Source organism: Chelon labrosus (assembly GCF_963514085.1).
Source record: "Chelon labrosus genome assembly, chromosome: 23".
NCBI classification, from domain to species: Eukaryota; Metazoa; Chordata; class Actinopteri; order Mugiliformes; family Mugilidae; genus Chelon; species Chelon labrosus.
In genome coordinates this window covers 8,897,060-8,918,079 of record NC_140356.1, presented here as the reverse complement: position 1 = coordinate 8,918,079, position 21,020 = coordinate 8,897,060, and the positions used below count along the sequence as shown (strand labels likewise).

At 43.0% G+C, this 21,020-nt stretch overlaps 2 protein-coding genes across 3 annotated transcripts; one reads left to right on the top strand and one right to left on the bottom strand.

Moving 5' to 3' along the window:
- Window positions 1-8,905, bottom strand: slc37a3 (solute carrier family 37 member 3). 2 transcript variants are annotated; one of them, XM_084573069.1, is made up of 14 exons: window positions 8,834-8,905; window positions 6,832-7,013; window positions 5,738-5,852; window positions 5,297-5,389; window positions 4,902-4,985; window positions 4,461-4,606; window positions 4,053-4,149; window positions 3,892-3,976; window positions 3,336-3,550; window positions 3,110-3,251; window positions 2,469-2,570; window positions 2,110-2,309; window positions 1,848-1,913; window positions 1-1,397 (listed from the first exon to the last, which is right to left on the bottom strand). In XM_084573069.1, exons 2-14 carry the CDS (start codon window positions 6,906-6,908, stop codon window positions 1,305-1,307), a joined length of 1,515 nt encoding a protein of 504 aa, XP_084429195.1. In that variant the 5' UTR covers window positions 6,909-7,013; window positions 8,834-8,905; the 3' UTR covers window positions 1-1,304. The 2 variants fall into 2 exon arrangements, with proteins under 2 accessions (XP_084429195.1, XP_084429194.1); XM_084573068.1 differs by having other exon boundaries at window positions 6,832-7,066; window positions 8,834-8,900.
- Window positions 8,906-9,509: 604 nt separating this feature from the next.
- Window positions 9,510-20,286, top strand: LOC311508962 (DENN domain-containing protein 2A-like). The gene is made up of 20 exons (XM_084573967.1): window positions 9,510-10,315; window positions 11,236-11,311; window positions 12,311-13,374; window positions 13,471-13,562; window positions 14,433-14,527; window positions 14,616-14,825; window positions 15,007-15,100; window positions 15,192-15,242; window positions 15,330-15,535; window positions 16,160-16,269; window positions 16,509-16,578; window positions 16,953-17,030; window positions 17,115-17,255; window positions 17,585-17,733; window positions 18,348-18,525; window positions 19,027-19,068; window positions 19,191-19,299; window positions 19,543-19,812; window positions 19,891-19,977; window positions 20,069-20,286. The coding sequence occupies exons 1-20, from the start codon at window positions 10,284-10,286 to the stop codon at window positions 20,098-20,100; spliced, it is 3,186 nt and encodes a 1,061-aa protein (XP_084430093.1). The 5' UTR covers window positions 9,510-10,283; the 3' UTR covers window positions 20,101-20,286.
- The last annotated feature ends 734 nt before the right edge of the window (window positions 20,287-21,020 follow it).

The following is a 21,020-nucleotide window of genomic DNA, read 5'->3' as shown; positions in this document are numbered from 1 at the left end:
TCTGCAAAGTGTAATTTGCATTTATTTAAAAGAAAAACTGACATAAATAAAAACAAATTTAAAATACATCACATTAAGTGTTACATACATTCCCATTTACATTCTACTCCATCTGCTCGGCTCGCGCTGAGCAGTGAAGGTCTCACATTGATGACAAGATGCCTTGACATCATTATTCCTATATGTTAAAAGCACTTGACAAGATGATTGGTTTATTGACGCCCAGGAGTAGTGCAAAGTAAATCACCAGTGCTAGTCTTAACAAGGACGATAGCTGCACACTGACCAAAAGCGTCAAGCAATGTAGAACTGTCCAGACAATAATTAGCAAATAACCAGATTTGTTAAAAGAAACTTTGAAATGTAATAAAATATGAAATAAGAACAAAATTTCTACCAACGCCCCCCCCCCAAAAAACATGCAAAAGTCTCCTGAAGAGTCAAATGTGCAGTTTTTACAGATATTAAACAGTCAGTTTAAAACACGAGAGCACAGCAGCAGACACAAATTTCCAAGTGTGTTTCTGCAAGTGTGTGGATTCATTGTGCATTAAGACACTAAAACGTAACGTGTAAACATGAACGGGGAATGTCGAGTGAGTCAGAGCGCGATTCATATAGACAACCATGAGAACCAGTCTTGTCCTGGACAGGCTTTACAGTAAAGTTTTTTTTAAACCCGATTACGAATAAAAACTGTACAAAACAACAAATCAAGTGGCTGCAACGTCAAAGTTTTGCTAAAGAAAGGCTAAAATATAAGTGGTTTAAAATGTCTTTTCAGACTTTGTCTAATTATCTGGACTCATATCCTAGAGTGCAATATTTAAAAATATCATACATATCTACAACAGCTAACTTTGGATTTACACACTGCAATCACTATTCACATTCTTTAGATGATTCTGACCCTCAAGCTGTCTCAAAGGGCTTGATCTTCCAACTCCTCGTATAAAATTCAAATTCAGTCATGTTGTCTCAAGTACATCCATATTTTAAAGTATCTACATCCATTTAAAACTTAAAATATGTACATTAGTGTGTTCTGTCATAGTCTTGCAAAGCTCCATTTCAAAACCTTTTTTTTTTCCACCGCGGTACTTCAGCTCAACCTCCAAACGTTTGTATTTAGAAGGAGTGTAAGTCAACGTTTAAGGACTTTTAACACTTTTTTAGCTGTGGGAGATCCAAGCCGAATCTCTCTACGTCCTGAAACTCACCTAAGGAGCTGAGACTGACCAAACCTGCTGCGCCGTCGCTGATAAGTAGGGTAGAAATGTTAAGGCCGGCAGATGCTGAGGTTCTCACAGCTGACGTCGCAGCGCTTGTCTGTCTCTCCACATGGCACGCACTTCTTTGATTAGCAAGGGAGTGATGAACAAGATGGAGCCGCCAGTCTGCGATGTAAAAACATGAGATGTTAAGTCCCAAGAGAGAGGCAAAAGGCAAAAGAAATCTTATGTACCTAAAAGAAAAGGTCATATTTATGCTGGTGTACCTATACAAACAATCAAAATGGACATATATTCAAGTAAAGTCCAACCGTGAGTCTGAAACGGAAGCAGCTAAATGGTATGCAGCCACCATTACTATAATTCTCATAGAAGCTGCTTTAAAATGGAACTTGTGAGCTCATGATTATGACATGGGAAGGTGTTCACATGAAGCACTTGTCGTTCATATTTTAACATCAGCCGAAAGTCTATAAGCCACCGAGGCTAACTTATTAGCAAGCTAACGAGCGGGTAGCATAACGTAAGAAGTGTAAAGGCGTAATGAAAGGATGAAGCTGTTGGGAACACGAGCTACTTTCCTCAGACATTTTGGAAAATTAGAAAAAAACTCACCATGACAACGAAGAAGTAGAAGACACTCATCCAGCCCAGCTTGCTCTCGATCAGAGACACCAGGTACTACGTGACGAAGGAGGAATGCAAAGGTTAAATGTCATTCTGATCAAGCCGGCTGGAGATTTCAAAGAACTATGTTCAGGATTTCTGCTTTTCAAGAACAAGTTTGTCAAGACAGACGATGACACAATGATCTGAATGCAGTCTAGCGTTTTTCTTGTGTGCAATGGATATCCTGTTTTTTTGTTATTTTGTTTACCTGTCCTCCGGCAGCTCCTATACTTCCTGTCCCGTCCACGATACCGGTGACAGTGGCCAGAGCCTCCTGACTGCCCCTCAGCGCGTCCTGCCTCCCCAGGTCGGCGGATATGGCAGAGCTGATCATGTTGGACGGACCCCCGATGAAGAAGCCGGTGACAGCCAAGATGGCTGCGTTTATCACCTGGTCATTGGGTGATCCTGAGAGAGACAAATGATAAACTCAGGACACAACAGAAATCTTGGGCAACACTGCGCCTAATGAGTTGAAATAAATAAACTAACAAAATTTATGAAATTCATTCATCCTGTGTGTGTGGCTTATAGCTGCTACATTACAGATATTGTAAATATACTCACGGCTGTATCCCACCAGGGCTCCCATTGCCAGCACCAGACTGACTGCTAATACAGGGGCCCTCTTCCCCATGCAGTCAGAGATCAGACCCTGAACTGTTCCTCCTGACACAAACAAATAAGTTGGAATCAAAGCGAGAATCTGCAAACTGCAAATATGTTTTTTTTTTTTTTCCACAAAGGCTCTTTGTGTCTTTATTGGATAGTCAGTGGTGGAGAAAGATAGGAAGTAATGTGGCGAGAGATGCATCACACATTCTGAAAAAGAAAAGATGAAGACTCTGCAATCTGTGCTCGCTTTGAGAATAGATTTATCTGGCAGTTATTGATCACTGTCAAAAGATACGCCACGACACGTTTCACTCGTTATCTTTGAATGACTAATGGTCTAAGACTCAAAGACACTCTGCTTTTTAAGAAGCAGGAACTGTGGAATGATTTTCTTGAAAAACAGCTACTTATCAAAACAGCTGCCTCTCCCCCCTCCTCATTCCTTTTCACTGTGCTAGCAGTGAAAAGGAATGAGGAGGGGGGAGAGGCAGCTGTTTTGATCTCAATTTGATCTCAATTTTGATCTCAATTTTACTATTAAAATACAAATTTTGTTTTCGCTCGATGGGGAAACACCAACAGAAGCTGCCTACCGATGATTCCTCCGACGTCGTACCACACAGACAGCCGGTCAGCCTGGGCCTCCTTCCACCCGTAGTTGTTGCTCAAGTAGAAAGGAAGCCAGAAGAAGAAGGAGTAGTTGACCAGCTTCAGACAAGCGTAAGCCAGGGAGTACTGCAGTCCAAACAGAGATATAATGGAGTGAGAATGGCATTTCTATTATAAAATATCTCTGGAGATGAGAGTGGAAAAACTCACGGGCAGCACTCCGGGCAGACAGAAAGCCTGGAAGAAGCCGATGGCCTGCGGAGAAGACTCGACCACAGATTCGTCCGGCTCCTGAACCGACCGGTATCGCCTGTACCCCTCCTCCTCCACCTCCACCTCGTCCTCCTCGTCGCTCATCAGAGGCTTGTGGCTTTCTGTGTCCGTCTCTACCGGGCTGAGTCCAGTCCCTGACTCCAAGCTCAAACCTGACACACACACACACACACACACACACACACACACACACACTGATTAACGCGAAGGAGACTGACCAAATTTAATTAAGAGTTTAGGTCACACAAACACATTTCTATTACAGGCATAGTGTGACACCAGTTCACGCCGGCCTTCGTGGGAATAAGGTCAATTTAAAGTAAACACACAAAGTTGGGTGGTCTTGCTGAAAAAGCAGTAATAAGATCACATACACACACACATATGTATTCAGAAGAAATTAAGTTTATGTGCCTCAAGGTTATGGGCATCCACGCAGGATTATGGGTTATGTTTGGCTTCAAGTATATTAAAAGTTCCTCGCTGTCCTTACCAACTTCTCTTGGGGAGGTAAGAAGGCCGAAGAACACCACAACTCCGCCAGCAAACTGCACAACAGAGGTGACCAGGAAGGCATACTGCACACAGCAACAGTGGGCATTAGTATTTAGTGTTAAATAAAAAGCATCAGTTAAGCTCGGGCGTGGGTCTCACCTCGTAACCGTACTTGAGCACGCTAGAAGCCAGGAAGGCACCGAGGATGTTGCCCACGGAGGCGCAAGCACTCCAAAGGCCAAACACGAAGCCGCGCCTGGAAAACAACATCTTTACTTTATGAAGCGTAACTTAGGAGACATCTCGATGATTTTCTGCTTTTACGCGCAGCAAATCGTATTTGCGGGAGGAAATCTGAGCCCGACCGGCGTCCAGCGCTTCAGCAGTGAATGGACTACACTGTGTGAGCTCGTGTGGTGCTGTACTGTGCAGAGAAACTTGACAGACATGAGCTCGACTAAATATTTCAAGGCTGGGTGGACGTTTTGCCTGTGGCTCAAACATAAACACCAGTAATACAACTCAAGCAATGCTTGTTGGTTCAACACAAATGTCACACACACACACCCCGACTTGCCGAACCAGTTGCCCATGACGGCCACCACGCAGGGCCAGACGGCCGACTGCAGCAGGCCGTTCAACACCCACAGGCCGCAGTACAGGTAGACGTTGTAGATCTGGAGCCATTCGGTCAGCGTGCCAAACACAAACTCCTGCAAACACAAACACAGCGAGTGTTGTATTACGAATTATCATGGAAATCCACACACACAGTGAGGTCAGTTATCATGCTCTGATCTCGACAGAGATAAGATAATCCTTTAATTTATTCCACAAGGGAATTTACTCTGTTATAATGTTGGCACTGGGGAGAAAATTCACTATTTGTTTCTTTAAAATATAGTTTTTGTTTGTGCACACATCAGGCAACATGTACTGTATACGCTGATATATAAGACAGGTTCAGAAATTAAGATATATAATTTAGCATATTGTCTGAGTACTGACCACTGCAGCAGAGCCACACAGGCCAAAGCAGAGCACATATCGCAGGTTCACTCTGTCCCCAATGATACCGCTTAAATACAGACCCTGTGGACAGGAACAAACAGAAATGACAAATGAAAGGCATGATATTGATTGCAGGAACAAAAATGACATGTCTGAAAAGTGTTAAAGAGGCATTTTAACTTATATTGCGACCTGCACAGGTCACCGTGAGATTCAAATGATTTATATGCAGACTTTTTAACACCGGCAGAAACTACCATTCCTGAACAAATGCAGGAACCGGGAAATCCGGTGTCCTCCTTCAGTGCAACTTGGCACAGCGTGAACACACAGCGTCAGACAGACTGCCCAATTCTGTGGCGCCAACCCAAAACACTACGTGCTCCACTCACCACTGCATATGAGAAGAGGAAGATGGAGTCCAGAGCTCCCAAAAACAGAGTGGCCTGATTTTCATCTGCAAACAGGTGATTGTCCTCCCATGTCTGGAACAGTCAGAGAAAGCACACTTAATTGAACGGCATTCATCTACAAGGGTAATTCAAGGGACCTTTTCCCAGGGACGTGATAGGAGACATTTTTCTTTTGTGTATTTGGCGTTAAATTGGACTGTTAACTATGTTAAAATAGGTTAGAATAACAGTGATAAGCATGGAAACACAAAATAATATTTTTACAGTAAAATAAATGCTTTTGCTGTGCAATCTCAGTACTTGATCACAATATTGACGCCAGCCCAAATAATTTTGGGCTTTCCCTCTAAACAACCATCCTCCAGCTCCAGGGACAGCTTTTAACTGTAAAAGACACGGTACTGTTTTGGTGCCTCGTACCTCGCCGGGGGAGAACGCTGGTGCGCTGTCATTCTGGATGGACGGCGTCCACTGGGCAGAGATGCTCACTTTCACATTGCTGAACGTCTTCCTGGATGCATGCAGCAACACATAGCTAAAGAGAGAGAGAGAGAACAGTTTTACTCAAGCTAAACTTATTCGATCGAAATGTACTGAAAGGCATTCATAAAAGTTTACACTCCTGCTCAATGCTTGTTTAATAAACTACTAAGAACAATTAACGTCTATATTATTGTTAAAATGGAAATCATTTATAGGGAATGAAAGAATTTACAGTAAACACTGAATTGCAGCCAATCCAATAGCCAATCCATATTCTACTGAAAAGCAGAGGTCACTGTGTCCTGATAAGGAGTAGTTGCGTGTGATACCACAGCTACGCTAATTAAAGATTAACTATATGAGTAGGCTGGGCTGAAAGAAAGAAACGTGTTAAGCTCACCAGATGGTCAGAAACATAAATCATGTCCATGTTCCTCATTTCAGTATTAAATGAATTGCTTTACATGTTTTGATGAATATAAAATGAATGTAAAATACAGGCTTTGAAGCCAACAACGATTTACAACGTACAAACCTTTGGTCCAGGCAGGAAAACTCAACACAAACACATAATGGTACATTTTCCTGGCAGCGATCTTGTGTATTGGAACTCAACAAAGACAGTTCATGCTATCTTAAGACTGTCTGACCTGTGTTAACCTTGCCCCATAGACCTTTAACCTAAATTAACACCTCACATCTATTCACAGAGCGTGCCTGCACTAGCTACATTGATTTTCCCCTTAGCATCCTCTTATGTAACCCCGACCGTTTTGTTGCAGCTCAGGAGGCTAACTCGGACAATTTGTTTCCAAGCTGCGGCAAAAAATGTTAGTTATCTAATCTATCCTGTGACTCTTTCAAGTGAGTATTCACTGAAGCAACAGAAAACACTGGACAAGACCATACAAGGGACTTCTGTGTCAGGTGCACCAGTCCTTCCTTTGTGGATATATCTGGTTATCTAGAGCGAAGAGTATATTTACGACACCACACAGGTCACAAAGGCGTCCTTTCAGTTTCTGCGTTACCTAAAGAAGGTGAGGAGGAAGACAACCAGGTGATGATGGGTGTACTGTGACAGACAGCCACAGCACGAGGGAGGCATCACAGGAGTGGCCAGAGGGAGGAAGAGGAGGTTTAGGATGAGGAAGGAGGTGGCGCTGGTGGAGGTCTTCAAGGATAGGGAGCAGGGTTCAGCTAGGGTCTTGCACTACACCAGACGGGAAAATCACATCACTAAGGGAACAAACCTGTGAACTGTGCCTGCGAAGGAAGGAAGGAAGGAAGCCAAAGAGAAATCAAAAAAAGAGACCAACAAAAAAAAACTTTTGGAGAACAAAACCTACAGTAGATACAAAAACTTCAGGGTTTTCCGCAAAATGGACATACATGCAGTGAATAACATAAAAGATCATGTTGGACCACCTGTGTCCCTAAAGTTTAAACCTGAACAGGCCATGTTTAGTGCATTTTCACAGAGTATAATATGGTGGACGTTTCAACGAATCCAGTGTTTGAGTTCACCCAAGACTGTGGTGACCCGGAGCTAAATATTTACCTGATCTACTTATTTAAACACCTACTAAATACTTGTTCAAACAGGTCTTGGACAGTTCCCGTACTATGACAGGCCATACTATCTTGCTGAAAGCAGCCACTGCTATGGGGTGGGAGCTGTATATGAACAGATGCGCTTGGTTTGAAAGGCCGGGGCGTGTGTTGCTAAAAACGGGTATCAATGGGGCCCAGTGTATTTTAACTGCCACCTCCCCCGGCAGCCTGTTCTGCCCCTACATTGCCTTGCTTCAAGTCTTTTGCACAGGAGTCTACCAAACTAAGAACTACAATCAAACTTCTGTCTCGATAACTCAAGGCAGGGTATTGCCGTCAAATGTTGGCTGCTTAATAAGTTGCGTTGAGAAAACATTTAGGGGATAATTCAGGTCTAACTAAGATGTGCCCTCTTGGCACCTGTACTCTGGTTCAGTGCAAGTTTCTGCTAAGACACATTATAGAAACTACGCAAACAGGAAGGGACTGATTCACTTGTTTTGCAGGGCAGTATATGAAACTTAAATTGGAGTGGTTACTTTGGATTTTTAAAGTGATGTGAAAGTCAGTGGCCTCGCTTCCACATCCTCAATAAATGGCTCTCATTTAATCCAAGAAGTCACTGTACCTGTCAGACAACAATTACTCTTTAATTACTATTTTATGTTTCACTCTTTTGTCCTTCTGACCCAGGCAAGTGACCTTTTTTACACATTAACAAGTATTGTTTTTATCTGTATTTTTAAAGTCCCAAGTGTCACCCAAATAACAGGATAACAGGCAGGGCTCCAAAAATACACAAGGAATGTGAGAACTGAGGCGATTCTCACCACAACCCCGTGGTCTTCTGTAACTCACATGCTTTAACAGACCCCTGGCAACTTTTACCAGCTCTTTAAAGACTGTCTGTAACCTGAAGAAGTCCCACAAGCTCCTCAAAGGCAAATACGACCTGTCAAGATTTATTTGCCCTGTTGTAACGGTGTTTAAACTCCTGCGGAAACGTTATCTGACAGGTATAACGCTGCACGCCGTCTGCACCACACTGCAGTAAATAAATACCATGAGCAGGACGTCCTGTTCAAAGGACGCCATCAGCGTCCAGTAGATTAGAAAACAAGGCTAGCTTCTGTGTGTGCCAGCCGTGTAAATCACTACTTTCTGACTTTTGTGATTAAAGAAACGACTTAGCTTGTTTGTAAACGGACAGTTCCGATATTATTTGAGCTGACACGACTGCTCAGGCTATTTAATTTGTTGTCTTGAATTTAGCAACTGCCACTTTTACACCTACAGAACAGTTTATGTCCACCTGTCTTTCTTTCTTTCTTCCTGAGTGACAAGGCTAAAGCTAGCTACAGCGGTTATCAGTCAGTACCGGCTGTGTCACGCCTTAAATTCTCAACAATTTGTTGCGTGGATAAAGGTGACAATTACACACTATGAAGAAGGAATAAATGCGCTATAGTGGCTTCTTACCTCTCAGCCCAGGCTCTCTTCAGCTAGCTTGTAATCTGTGGGGCGACGGTCTGTTTACTGTGGAGTCCTGTGTCACCCGAGGCGTCATGACGTCACTGCGCGCAGGGAAAAGCGGCGCACTGATGCCACCCACAGGACAGGAGTGGAACTACAGGTATAAAAAATAAATAAATAAATACCTCAAGCGACTAGGAGAGGAGCCAGCTGTTCAGCTTTCACCTGTCACTTTGCCACTTGTGGATGCGAGTACCAACTGTTATTGCCAGTTTAAAAAGCTCACCGCCAAAAAATACTGTCGTTAAATGCTCCAGTTTGCAGACAAGGCAGCAGGGATCTAGCAGTGAACTTGAACAGCACTTGGATTCTGGTAAGACTATGACAATATTTACGGTAATGGATTTTGTTTCAACTGCTTATTTATAGTTCAACAAAGAGTCTTTGGTATTTTTTGTATTCACATACTTTTGCAAAGCTTTATAGCTTTACATGTCAAAAACTCAAAGGTTTATACGCACATTATTAAACTTGAAGACTAGCTTGACAAATTGATGTTAGATAAAAAAAAACTATACTGATTACAAGTCAAGACAAAAATATATATGAATTATTTAGTTTGTTTATAGATTGGCGGCTCATCTATTTACCTGAACATCTTCAAATCATAGTTACAGTACATAATGAAATCTGAATTCAGCTTTCACTTTCAAACCAAAGATACCGTGCATGTACAGAGACACAGGTAGACATAGTTATATTGCAACTTTGGAAAGTTATTATATACAATAAGATAGATAGATGTATCATAACAGGAAACAACATTAATTAATGTAACACTAAGCCCATTGCTGTTCCCTTTTCCCTTACTCTTACCAATTTCTTTATGGGAATGAAAAAATGCATTTCTGGCCACTGTGCCACAGCTGCATGAGTAACTGTAGAACAGTTGGGGCAAAAATTCCAATGAACTTCAGAATTGGAGGGAAATAACGTAATTCGATGATGTCTGTCCCAAATGTGTCACAAATCTCAAGACAGCTAGTAGAAAAAAGAAAAAGAAAAAGTGTGGCATCCAAGCAGTTCCAGTCAGTACTAGGAGACACATGCAGTTACGTAGTTAGTTCGTAAGTCAGCTGTGATAGAGAGAGACAACAGATTTACATAAAGAGAGAGAGAGAGAGACAGTAAGAGAGCTAGAGAGGGAGGAAGTAACATCCAGGGCGTGGAGAGAGTGAGGGTTGAATGAAAGTTGAAGATTGAAGAAGAGACAGGGAGAGGAGTGTATGTATAGTAGTCTGAGGTGAAACTCTTATCCGATGAATCACTTCAGGGCTTAAATCAAATTGATTTAGTCCGCTGATCCTGGACATAGCACACCATCGGGGTTTGGAAGCAATACTACCAATGGATACTGTTATAGCAGCATCTGGTGCATTACGCTCCCACTTCACTAATGAACACATGGAAACTGTACAATGGAAAGAGGTAAGAAAGTGATTTAATGTTGTAACCTGATAGCATAAAGTTGAAAACGATTCACCAGTCTGTACTCTTTCATTCAGCTTGCCTTTTAAAACTAAATTATTTAAAGTTAAATGTAGAAATATAGTTGTCTTTGCTAAAGTGCATTTGTGAGGGATGAAAATAAAACAGTGATACCTGACGCCATCATTAAAGTAGTCACTATGCGTGGTGCGAAAGGGACACACAGTCTCTTGTATAACAGAACCTGCAGCAATTTATGTGCTTTTTGATTGATTGTGCAGTTGTGGATGATTATGTCTCATAATCATCTATTTTACAGCTTTAAGAGCGACATGGAGTCCCTCTGCTGATGCAGTCTGTCATATGGACTTTAAAAAATGGTGACAGCAGCCTCAATTCCAGGAAATTACCAAGCACTATCTGAGAGGACAATGAACTTTGAAGCACTGGCCTTAGAGATGTGAAAGTATGAGAATCAAGAAGAGGAGAGCTGAGCTTTTTAGTCACTGTGGGGGCCAAATGTTAGTGTCAGAGTAGCATACTACGTAGGAAAGAAAAGGGAGAGAAGAGTGATTCGTGCAATGCAGGAGTCCCCAGATGACTGCTCAATGAAATGTTGATTTGTGTGATGTACTGCTTGAGGGAGTTGCACATGAGTCCCTGGCTGTTGGGTTTTTCCTTGAGCCTGAACAGCTGTCCCCTGAATAGCGATCATAGAGGGAATATTCAGTCTTATCGAGGGGACAATCTCACAATGAAATGTGAAAACATTATGACAATATAACTCACAGAAAGAGCCCGAGCCGGAAATTTGAGCAAAGCCAGAAGGGATGTCACTTAAAAAATTATTTGTAATCAAACTCAACAAACCAGAGTAATCATTATAAGCACTGACAGGTAACACTGTCTCCCTCTCTCAGGTGTACAGTGATCATGGAGGCCGCTGAGATAATGACAAAGAAGCAAGACTGCATCTACTCCACTGTCAACAGGTTGGTATCAGAACAAGTTCTCTACGTTAGAAACATTATAACTCAATACTTTCCTCCTAAGCCTGAGAAATAAGAACCATTTAATCACCACAACCATTAAGGAAAAGTCAAAAAAGGTCTTTCAACTTAGGGCTTCCCATTTCCTCCCGTTTATTTATTAAAACATAACAGTTTGATGAAATGGGCATCGATCCAAGTATGTGTTTATTTAGGAAGGCCGATGAGAAAGAAGATTCTTGGTCATAGGCTTGTCCTCTGGCATTTACTCTCAGGCTTAATTTTCCCACTGTCGCCAGAAAAAGACTCAGTGTCCCCTGAATAGCAGTGAAAGGGAAGTTCAGGGAACTCTGGTAGCAGTCAGTTCGCCTTTTGCTTGCATTTTGCTGACGGAATTCATATATACGGCAAAAAGTGTTTAGCCTACTGGTGATTTCTGACAAAGGGTTATCAGATGCATTTTTTTTTCATACAGCTGACCAAGTCCATTTTTATGCAGTAGCTAAACATATATGGCTAAAGGGTGGATAAATAGCCATTTCAACTGTTCAGCGTTAAGCTAACTATTAGCCACTGACTTCACCCACTCATTCTAAATGTTTGGTAGATGCAAACAATGACACTAACATCTTTTACATAGTAACACATTTTATACACATTTATACTTTTAGCTAGTTTTTCACAAGCTATACCCACTACCTTACTTGTTTATCTGCTGCGTTTTGCTAATTTCTTTTGATAGTTCATGAATTAGCAACTTTTAGCTAATTTCACACATTTAGCCATTGCTTTAGCTTTTAGCTAACCTACATGTAATTGGATATGTTTCATTTTTAATACTATTAAACTATTAGCTGCTTAAGGGTTAGGCTTAAGGTTAATTGGGGTTAAGTTAATTCAAAATATTTCCATGTAGCTATTGGCTAGGAAACTAATTTGACACTTAGTTTTGATAATGTGTTTGAGTTTTTAAAGTCATTTTTTCATGTGTCTTTTAAGGCAACAGAGGGGCTATCTTGTTCCAAACAACGGGTTCCACATTGCTTCATTGGAAAACAAGGGAGCTGTGCAAAGTAAAGAGGGGATATCAAAACTTCCCTTCACCCCTTTAGAAAACCTGAGCAACCAGAGAAAAGACTCATCCATGATGGCTCACAGGAGGCAGACGTTTGACCCTCACAGCAATGACAATGCTCTCTTAGTAGGAACCAAGCTGCCCAGAGCCAATGGAGGCAACATCAAGGACAAGATTTCTTTATGGGAGTGCAAGGAGCCCGCTCATTCATCTCTTACCTCAGGTACTTTGGGCCAGTGTGCTAGTGTAAAAAGGACAGAATCCCTGACAAAAAGCGTTAATAAAACAATGGAAAAGAGTACTGAGAGTTGCAGGAGAGCGGCCCATAAGGAAAAGCAGGATATTGGGAAAGAGAATATGGGAAAACTTGAAGATTCAAGGCCTTGTTCACCTGTTGAACCTGGGAACCAGCAGAAAGGTACCCTCAATGACAGTAAGTCCAGTGACAGTCAAACCGGGGAAGACTGCAGAAGAGTTCACAAAGAAAAGCAGGACCATGAGAAAGAAAACGTAGGCAAGCTTGATTCGAGGCCTTGTTCGCCTACAGCGATAGGCAAGCAGCAGCTGGGGACACTAAGGAAAAGCAGTGACAGGAGAGGAGCAGAACAAACAAGCCAGGAGAAGAGAGACGTATTTACTCTTTTTAAAAAGCTTGAGGCTATGGGTGAGAACCACGGGAAAACCCCTACAGAGCTTGGAAACTACTTCAGCCCACCAAGTAGGGACAAACAGGTGGATGTGAAGAAAAAAGAAGGGAAGGAGTCTCCGGACAATGTGTACACAGAGCCGGGTGCGCCCCCAATCAACCCTGTACCCAAACCTCGACGTACTTTCCAGCACCCTGCCGCTGCCCCTATGGGAAAGAGTCATAGGCAGGGAAGAGGGCAGAGGAACCTCCCACCACTGCCCTCCAACTCTTCAAAAACGTCCTTAAAACCTCCTTCTGGTGTCTATGGGAGACCCAGGGGTGACAGAGCAAGAGACAGCTTCAAAAGGTACAAAACTGCACTGTTGCTGATTTAGACTATATTCTATTCTCATACAAATTCACTCAGATGTCATGGAATAATTGTTTCTGATCACCATGACAGGAGATCATTTGAATTTGAAGACCTTGCACGGTCAACCAGCCCAATCTTCACTCACTCACTGTCACAGGAACATCATTATGAAGACATACTGGGTAAGACACCTGTATTTATGATACACGCTATTCTGCAGAAGAAATCAGTAAATATAATTATATTCCAAAAATGGAGGACTGGTGGGCGTACCAAGTATGATATGCTTCTGGTAATAGGTCCAGATGATTAATTACATTACTGAATCGCTAATACAAACAACAACTGTTGGAACTGGTCCTGAGGCAAGTTTCTACTACATTATTTGCAATTAAAGGAGGGTCAGAAAATAAACTTAAGCCATCATGAGACAAGTAATGGAGCAGGGAATAGAAAAAGTAAGTATTCCTTTTTTGGGCATTTCTGTAATGCCCGATCTTTTTTGGGAAATACTGGATATTCCTACATCTGTGCATCATGAACAGTGATTCAGATCCTTTACTTACATCAAACCAAAACCAAATCAGCTTTGTTTGCCATATAGACTGTGTTCACACACACACACACACACACACACACACACACATATATATGTATGTACACACATACAAGGAATTTGTTTCCGGGGGAGTTTAGATACTTGCTCAAGGCCCCTCAGTCATGGACACTGAGGGGCTTGAACCACTGACCTCAAAGTCCCACATCCAAATAGGCTGAATAACTAGTTTATAATCTTTAACTGACCTTCTTTTGTGTAAAACACAAATTTGAAACGCATCTATGAACTCCACTTAATCACAAGATGCTCCAAATTCTCAAATTACTTGATTAAATGATACACTTGCTTTCCATCGCTGAAATGTGGCCGTATTCAATAGAAAGAATGAGACAGATTTCTTTTGACACAGAACCCTGATCATGTTAATGCACTCAATCAGCAACTGGAAAATGACTGACAACATGAACTGAACACAGCTGGTGTTTTTCTGCAGACTCGTCCAAGGAGAACCCCTATGAAGACATAGAGCTGGAGAGTCAGTGCTCCCAGCAGTCCTTGCCCTCTTCTCCTGGCGCTGATACAGCTAAGGTTTTTGAAGTTAAACATAATAATGCGAGCGCTTGATTTAGGTGATTCAGAAAGATTAAAAATCTTTTTTTTTTTTATATATCCACAGGCCTCAAGACCTGGTTTCTTCAGGCAGAATTCAGCCAGGAGTTTTAAGCTGCTGGACCTGCGGAAGTCCACCCAGCAGACACACAGCGCCGGCAGAGAGGGTGTTTCATCTCCGCCCCAGCTCAGCCCTCCGTCCACCCCAACCGGGTCTGAACACACTCCCTGGCTGCCTGGGGATCTCTACAGCCGCACCTGTCGCAGGATACCCACGGTCTGCGCTTGATTTATTTTTTTGAGATTTCTTTATCACTCACCTGCAATCACCTTCTCAGAATGAGTTGATGTTTAATTCCACTTCAATATTACTGTCATATGATTATTTTCTTCTCCTTCTTGGGAACAAACACCACACCGGAATATTTCTTCACAATGTCTTATAACTTATTCAACAGGTTGTATTGAGGATCAACAGCACGTTTGAGGCTCGGATTGGGAAGAAACACCTCAGACGGATCTATCATTATGCAGAGACAAGTTCAGGGAGAGGTGACGACGTCGAAACAATCTCAAAGAAAGGAAACTTCATTTTATTTGTATGCCTAAGTTGTGAATGTGAGTTTTTGGCTTTCGTTTACAGTAACAGACGAGAACAGCGACTCTGAGAGTGAAATTGAAGAAAGAGCAAAAGGTAGGATACCACACATTGTCGTCTTTTGTTCTATTTTTTTGTCATTGCCGTCTTTAACTGTACTACATCTTACTCCCTCTATCCCAGCTCACCGTCAGCGTCTCGTGTCAGTCCAGTCAATTCTGAGCCAGCCGAGCCAGGCCCATTACAACGGCACCAAAAGCAGAAACGGCGCTCGGGAACAGGAGCTCCACCAGCGCAAACTTTTTGAGTATTTCCTGGTTGTGTCGCTGCAGAAGTCAAAGGCTGGTGGCCACTATCTGCCGGAGGTCACACAGCAGTTCCCCCCTAAGGTCAGGACCAGAGGAGTGCTTGAATTATTGTTTCTAGTAATTTCCAAATGTACCAAAATAGATGCAGGCAATGGTTCATAAAAAAAAACAAATCTAAGAATGTAACTGGGATCAAGGGATCAAGAGTGCAAAGTTTAAGAAGCTAAAGGAAGTAAAGGAGATGAGTCAAAAGACGCTTTTTTTTTTTTTTACGCAAATGAACTTGTTGCATTTAAGCAATGCAGAGTAAGCTAAGCAACAATTATTTGTCGGAGCTGGAGAGGGGAGGGGCCGCAATGATGGAGGCGTGGCCTGTGGTAGAGAGACACAGTTATAAATGTGACTATGGTTCTATGAATCCATTTTCCCCTGGTGGTTAGAAAGAAAACATTCAGAGGTAAGAATGAGTCTAAAAAAGTAATTGATAGAGTGCACTCAAAGAAGAGAGTTTCTTGAAGACGTTCTGCCAATAATGCAAGCAGAATAGGAATGTCTGTGGGTGTTACCCATCAGAAACTCGCTTGACTGAGTGTCCAGTTGCCTGCAGACTGCTGACTAGCTTTAATTGAGGACAATTAGACGACATAGTGGACGAACTAAAGCTGCTGAAAATGAACGAAAAAATTGTTCTGTGTTACGGTGCAGCTGGAGCGAAGCTTCAAGTTCATGAGGGAGACGGAAGATCAGCTGAGGATCATCCCTCAGTTCTGTTTCCCCGACGCAAAAGACTGGGCGCCGGTGGAGAGTTTCCCAAGGTGAGATTGTTGAAATACTTTCCCCAGAGCCATTTATCTCAATATAAAAGAATACACATCTTATAAAGTTTCTTTAACCCAAGACACACGTGATGTGTCTGCTGACGGTTTCAAGCTCATAATGACTGCACAACTATATTAAATATCAGTATAGTGGATATATGTATGTGTATTTTTCATGTACACAAAAAAAAAAACCATCAATCACATTTTTATTTGTTGTGGCTCTTCCCTGGCAGCGAGATGTTCTCCTTTGTTTTGACTGGAGAGGATGGGAGCAGGAGATTCGGGTACTGCCGCCGTTTACTGGTAAATAGAAATGAGTCGAATAAATAAGGGTGCTGTTACTGAGCAGGAAGTGGCTAAATACCACAATGACGGCTGAGTAAATAAGCGTGCCAAAATAGTCGGCGTGCCTGTGGGAAAACGGTCCATCTCAGAGTCTGGCCGGAAGTGTGTGAGACTGGGAACTGCGTATGTGTGCGTGTGCTGATGCGTATGTCAATGTGTTTCCATTTTCCTAAGTTTTATGTGACCATAAGAATACTTTAAGAGTTAAAAAAAATCATTTGTCTTCTGCCATGGGAAAATCTCGCAATGCTGAACCCCAAAAACATTTAGAAAGCATTTGCATTAAAGCGGATTTCAAGCAGCAGCACGTAAATGTTCGTCTTGTTTTTCAGCCCAGTGGAAAAGGCCGACGTCTGCCAGAGGTCTATTGTATTGTTAGTCACCTTGGCTGTTTCAACCTGTTCTCCAAGGTAAACTGATCCCACTAGTCCCCTCTGATAATATTACTGACATCTTATAAATCAAAACTGTGCGCGTATTCGCTTGCATCGTAGGTGCTGGATGAGGTGGAGAGGCGGAGGGCTCTGTCTCCTGCCCTGGTGCAGCCGTTCATGAGAGCCATCATGGAGGCCCAGTTTCCAGCTCCTGGCAGAACCATCAACATCAAGACGTTTCTCCCTGGATCAGGCACTGAGGTGAGGGAGTTGATACTGGCTGTTAAAATCTCCTCCTCGTCTCAGCACAGAAAAAGTAAATCTTAGGTGATATGAATTAATGTGTCACGGAAAATCATGGGAACTCTGAGCACTTAATTTTCTGCTTTGTATCTGCACTCAAATGTTCACAAAAGCACTTGATTTTCCACACACGCATAAACCATAAATTTCCATCTTTTTTAGCACATTTGCTGACAGCCACATAATTTGTAGTTAAGGGTGATGAAAATCAAATTGTATAATAACAGCTGCGATGTTCGGTCTTGCCCTTGGATTAAGAAGCATCCTTTTGTGCATTCATTTCCCAGGTGATGGAGCTCTGTCGACCGTCTGACTCACGCCTGGAGCATGTTGACTTTGAATGTCTCTTCTCCTGTCTGAGTCTGCGGCTTCTCCTCAGGGTGTTCGGCTCCCTGCTGCTGGAAAGACGGGTCATCTTCACCGCCGACAAGCTCAGGTCGGTCCCTTTCAGTGGAGCCACGCCGCGCTGATATCCTCGTCTTGGGTTTTTCCACCGCTGTTTGTGTAATTATGCAGATGGCAGTTATTAGCTGGAAGTTAATAATGTTTTCATTATAAAGTTATAAGAAGCGCGGGTGGTCCGGACCCACGTTGCAAAATAAATTTAAGCCAGCCCTGGTTTCATTCAGGGAACATGCCAGAGAGATATTTTGAGGACGCCCAGTTGAATTGCCGTTGAGCTGGGGCCAGTTTGTTTGTTTTACAGAAGAAAGCCAGTGGGAGTCAGAAAGACTGGTCACAGTAGTAGAAGACAGGAATGCAAAGTCCAGTGATGTAAAGGAGAGAAGAATGCAGCTTTGCCATCCTCTCTGGGAAATGTTCTTACTTCAGGGAATAATCTATGTTTAGACTGTGTTTACACTATAGCACCCTCATGTGGTGAGGATTAGTAAGTCGACTTTCTGTAGCTTTCATCACCTTTGACCTTTTGAGTTATAAACATGATAACAAAAGCAATACAACATGCAATTAAAGCGTTGTAATAATATCATTGCTGTGTTTTTCTCCTCATGCGTCCTTTTCACTAATTTCCCCTGTCCTCTCCTGCAGTACTCTCTCCCAGTGCTGTCATGCAGTCGTGGCGCTGCTTTATCCCTTCGTATGGCAGCACACCTACATCCCCGTGCTGCCCTCCGCTATGCTCGACATCGTCTGCACCCCGACCCCTTTCATCGTCGGCCTGCTGTCCAGCTCCCTGCCCCAGCTCACTGAGCTGCCCCTGGAGGAGGTCAGAGAGGGAGGGAGGGGAAACACTTCAGATTTTATGTTACACCGCGGAACTGTTCTCTAACTTTACAAACACTAGTGGCGCATGCGTTTTACGCCTACAGTTTACATTTAATCCACTCCTTCTCTTCTTTCAGCTCTCACTAACGAAGAAAAATGCCAAAATAATATATGGAGATTTTGTAGAACAGTAGTTACATTTGTAACTCTAGTTTCTCCGCCATACTCCTAGTTGCTGCTTCATCTCTCGTCGATACAGTTTCTCCTCTCTTCACCTCTGGCGAATAGTCATTGCTGACTGACGTAAAGTCACTACCAATACAGACAGATTTACTGGCCGCTGATTAATGTAATTAGCATTGTGTAAATTTGCTTGGCAAGAGTCAAGAGTCTAAGCCACGGACCATGACTTTAAACCCCAGTCACATAGAGGAATGTTACTCGTAAACAGCTGTAACACGTCAGTACGTCAATACATCAATAACGGTTTATCTGTGCACAGGTTCTGGTTGTGGATCTCGGAAACAGTCGATTTCTCAGGCAGGTAGGCATCAAACAAGCATTTTTGTGGCTCTTCTGTGGCTCTGTGCATATAAATGTGGAACAAATTATTTCAGCCATAGCACATATGCATTTCAATTTCCCGCCCTGTTTCGTCACATCTAGTTGGATGATGAGGACACCATCCTGCCGTCCAAGCTCCAGTCAGCCCTGGAGAACGTTCTGGAGAGGAGAAGAGAACTTGCTAATGAGCGGGGAGGAGATACAACCGGTGGTGAGACAGTGAATGAAGACTTAAACCTCTCCTGTGAGCATTTCTGATTGTGTATGGACAGTGTGCGGCCATGCTTGAGGCACTCTGAGGCTGAGCTACAGCTAAATCATAAGATCACAGTGACAAGACTTACATGATTTTGTTCAGAGAGACCAGTTCATGTTTCTACACTTTAACTTTTACATGTCAGGATTCATTTGTAATCTCTAATTTGCTCATATCTAACTTCCACTCTCCCTCCAGACTCTAGCCATCTAAGCACCGTTGTGTCCGAGGCCTTTGTCCGTTTCTTCGTGGAGCTCGTGGGCCACTATCCCCTCTTCATCACCGGCGAACGGGAGGACGGCTACTCCTCCTCGTCCTCCTCCCCCGTCCCTTGCTCGTTCCTGCGTGAGGGTTTTCGCAAAGCCATCCCATCCAAGACCATTCGCCGCTTCCTGGATGTCTTCATGGAGACCCAGATGTTTGGCTGGTTCATCCAGGAGAGGGAGCTCCACAGACAGGCACTGAGAGGTACCGCGGAAAGAAGAGGTTCAAGGTTTTGGGAGTTGCTCCAGTGCTTCATCATTTTTTTTTTCTTATCCTCACCAGGGCTGTTTGAAGTAAGAGTGCAGGAGTATCTGGACTCTATCAATGAGAATGAACATCGGAGGGTTAACAGGTTTCTTAAAGGCTTGGGTAAGGATGATTGATTCATAGTGTGAAACAAGCTCAGACAGTCTTCTATAGGCTCATTTTAAACCTCTCTTGTCTTTTTCTGTTTCTCCAGGAAACAAAATGAAGTTTCTCTCCAAGAAATAATGCCACTAATTGCACAAAAAAAGACGCAAACTTGTGAGAAGAAGCACTGAAACAAGAAAATACTTCACGGACTCCAACAAACTGGGATTGTCGCCGTAGGAATCGCGACACAGACAAGGCGGCTGCGGTAACAACTTTCTTCTGCCATTTCTCCACCACACCCTCCTGCCATGGGACAATGCTGCTTTATCACCCAGATGAAGGAAGTGACAGTATTATTAAAGAGGAAACATGAAAATATATCAGCATGCAGGGGTCACTGAATGATTTGGGGTGATTTATGTGCTTCGTGTGCTGCATGACAGTTCAGGATCACAGTATTCTCCACATCCACCAGGGGGCAGTAGCATGTCTTTCTTGAACCTGACCCGGACAGTGGCTGAATAGAAAAATCCACAGGAACTTGCTTTCCCGCTCCCAAATCCCTCAGTTTTCTTACAGTCATAACAGTGACAACATCACAAGTGATTTGAATAAATATGGTCTGGTTCTGATGTGGTGACTTGTTGTCTCGGTGTTGTCGTGTTGTTTCCCCATCAAAACAAAGGGCCATTCGTCATGCGACCACTGGATTACATGTCCGTGTCATTTATGTCATTGCTGCGTTTTCCCTCCATCCACCCGTTTGCGCACATGAAATGATGAAATCACTTTACAGCAAATATGAGAAGTGTTTCAATGAGTTAGTCTACTGAACTTAGTCTGCTGAGACGCGAATCAAAGCCGAATGGGATTGCGTTCACTCAGCATTAATGCGCGAGCTTTACAGCTTGAGTAATCCGCATACCGCCCGTTTGCTAACCATTCGCCGCTGTGTTTGTGTGTTCGAAGGTATTTGGCCTTTTTTACTACAAAGGGCCTCGGGTTCAGGGCCTGGTGGCAGCTTTACTATTTTAGTCTCTGAGTCATGGAAACAGAGC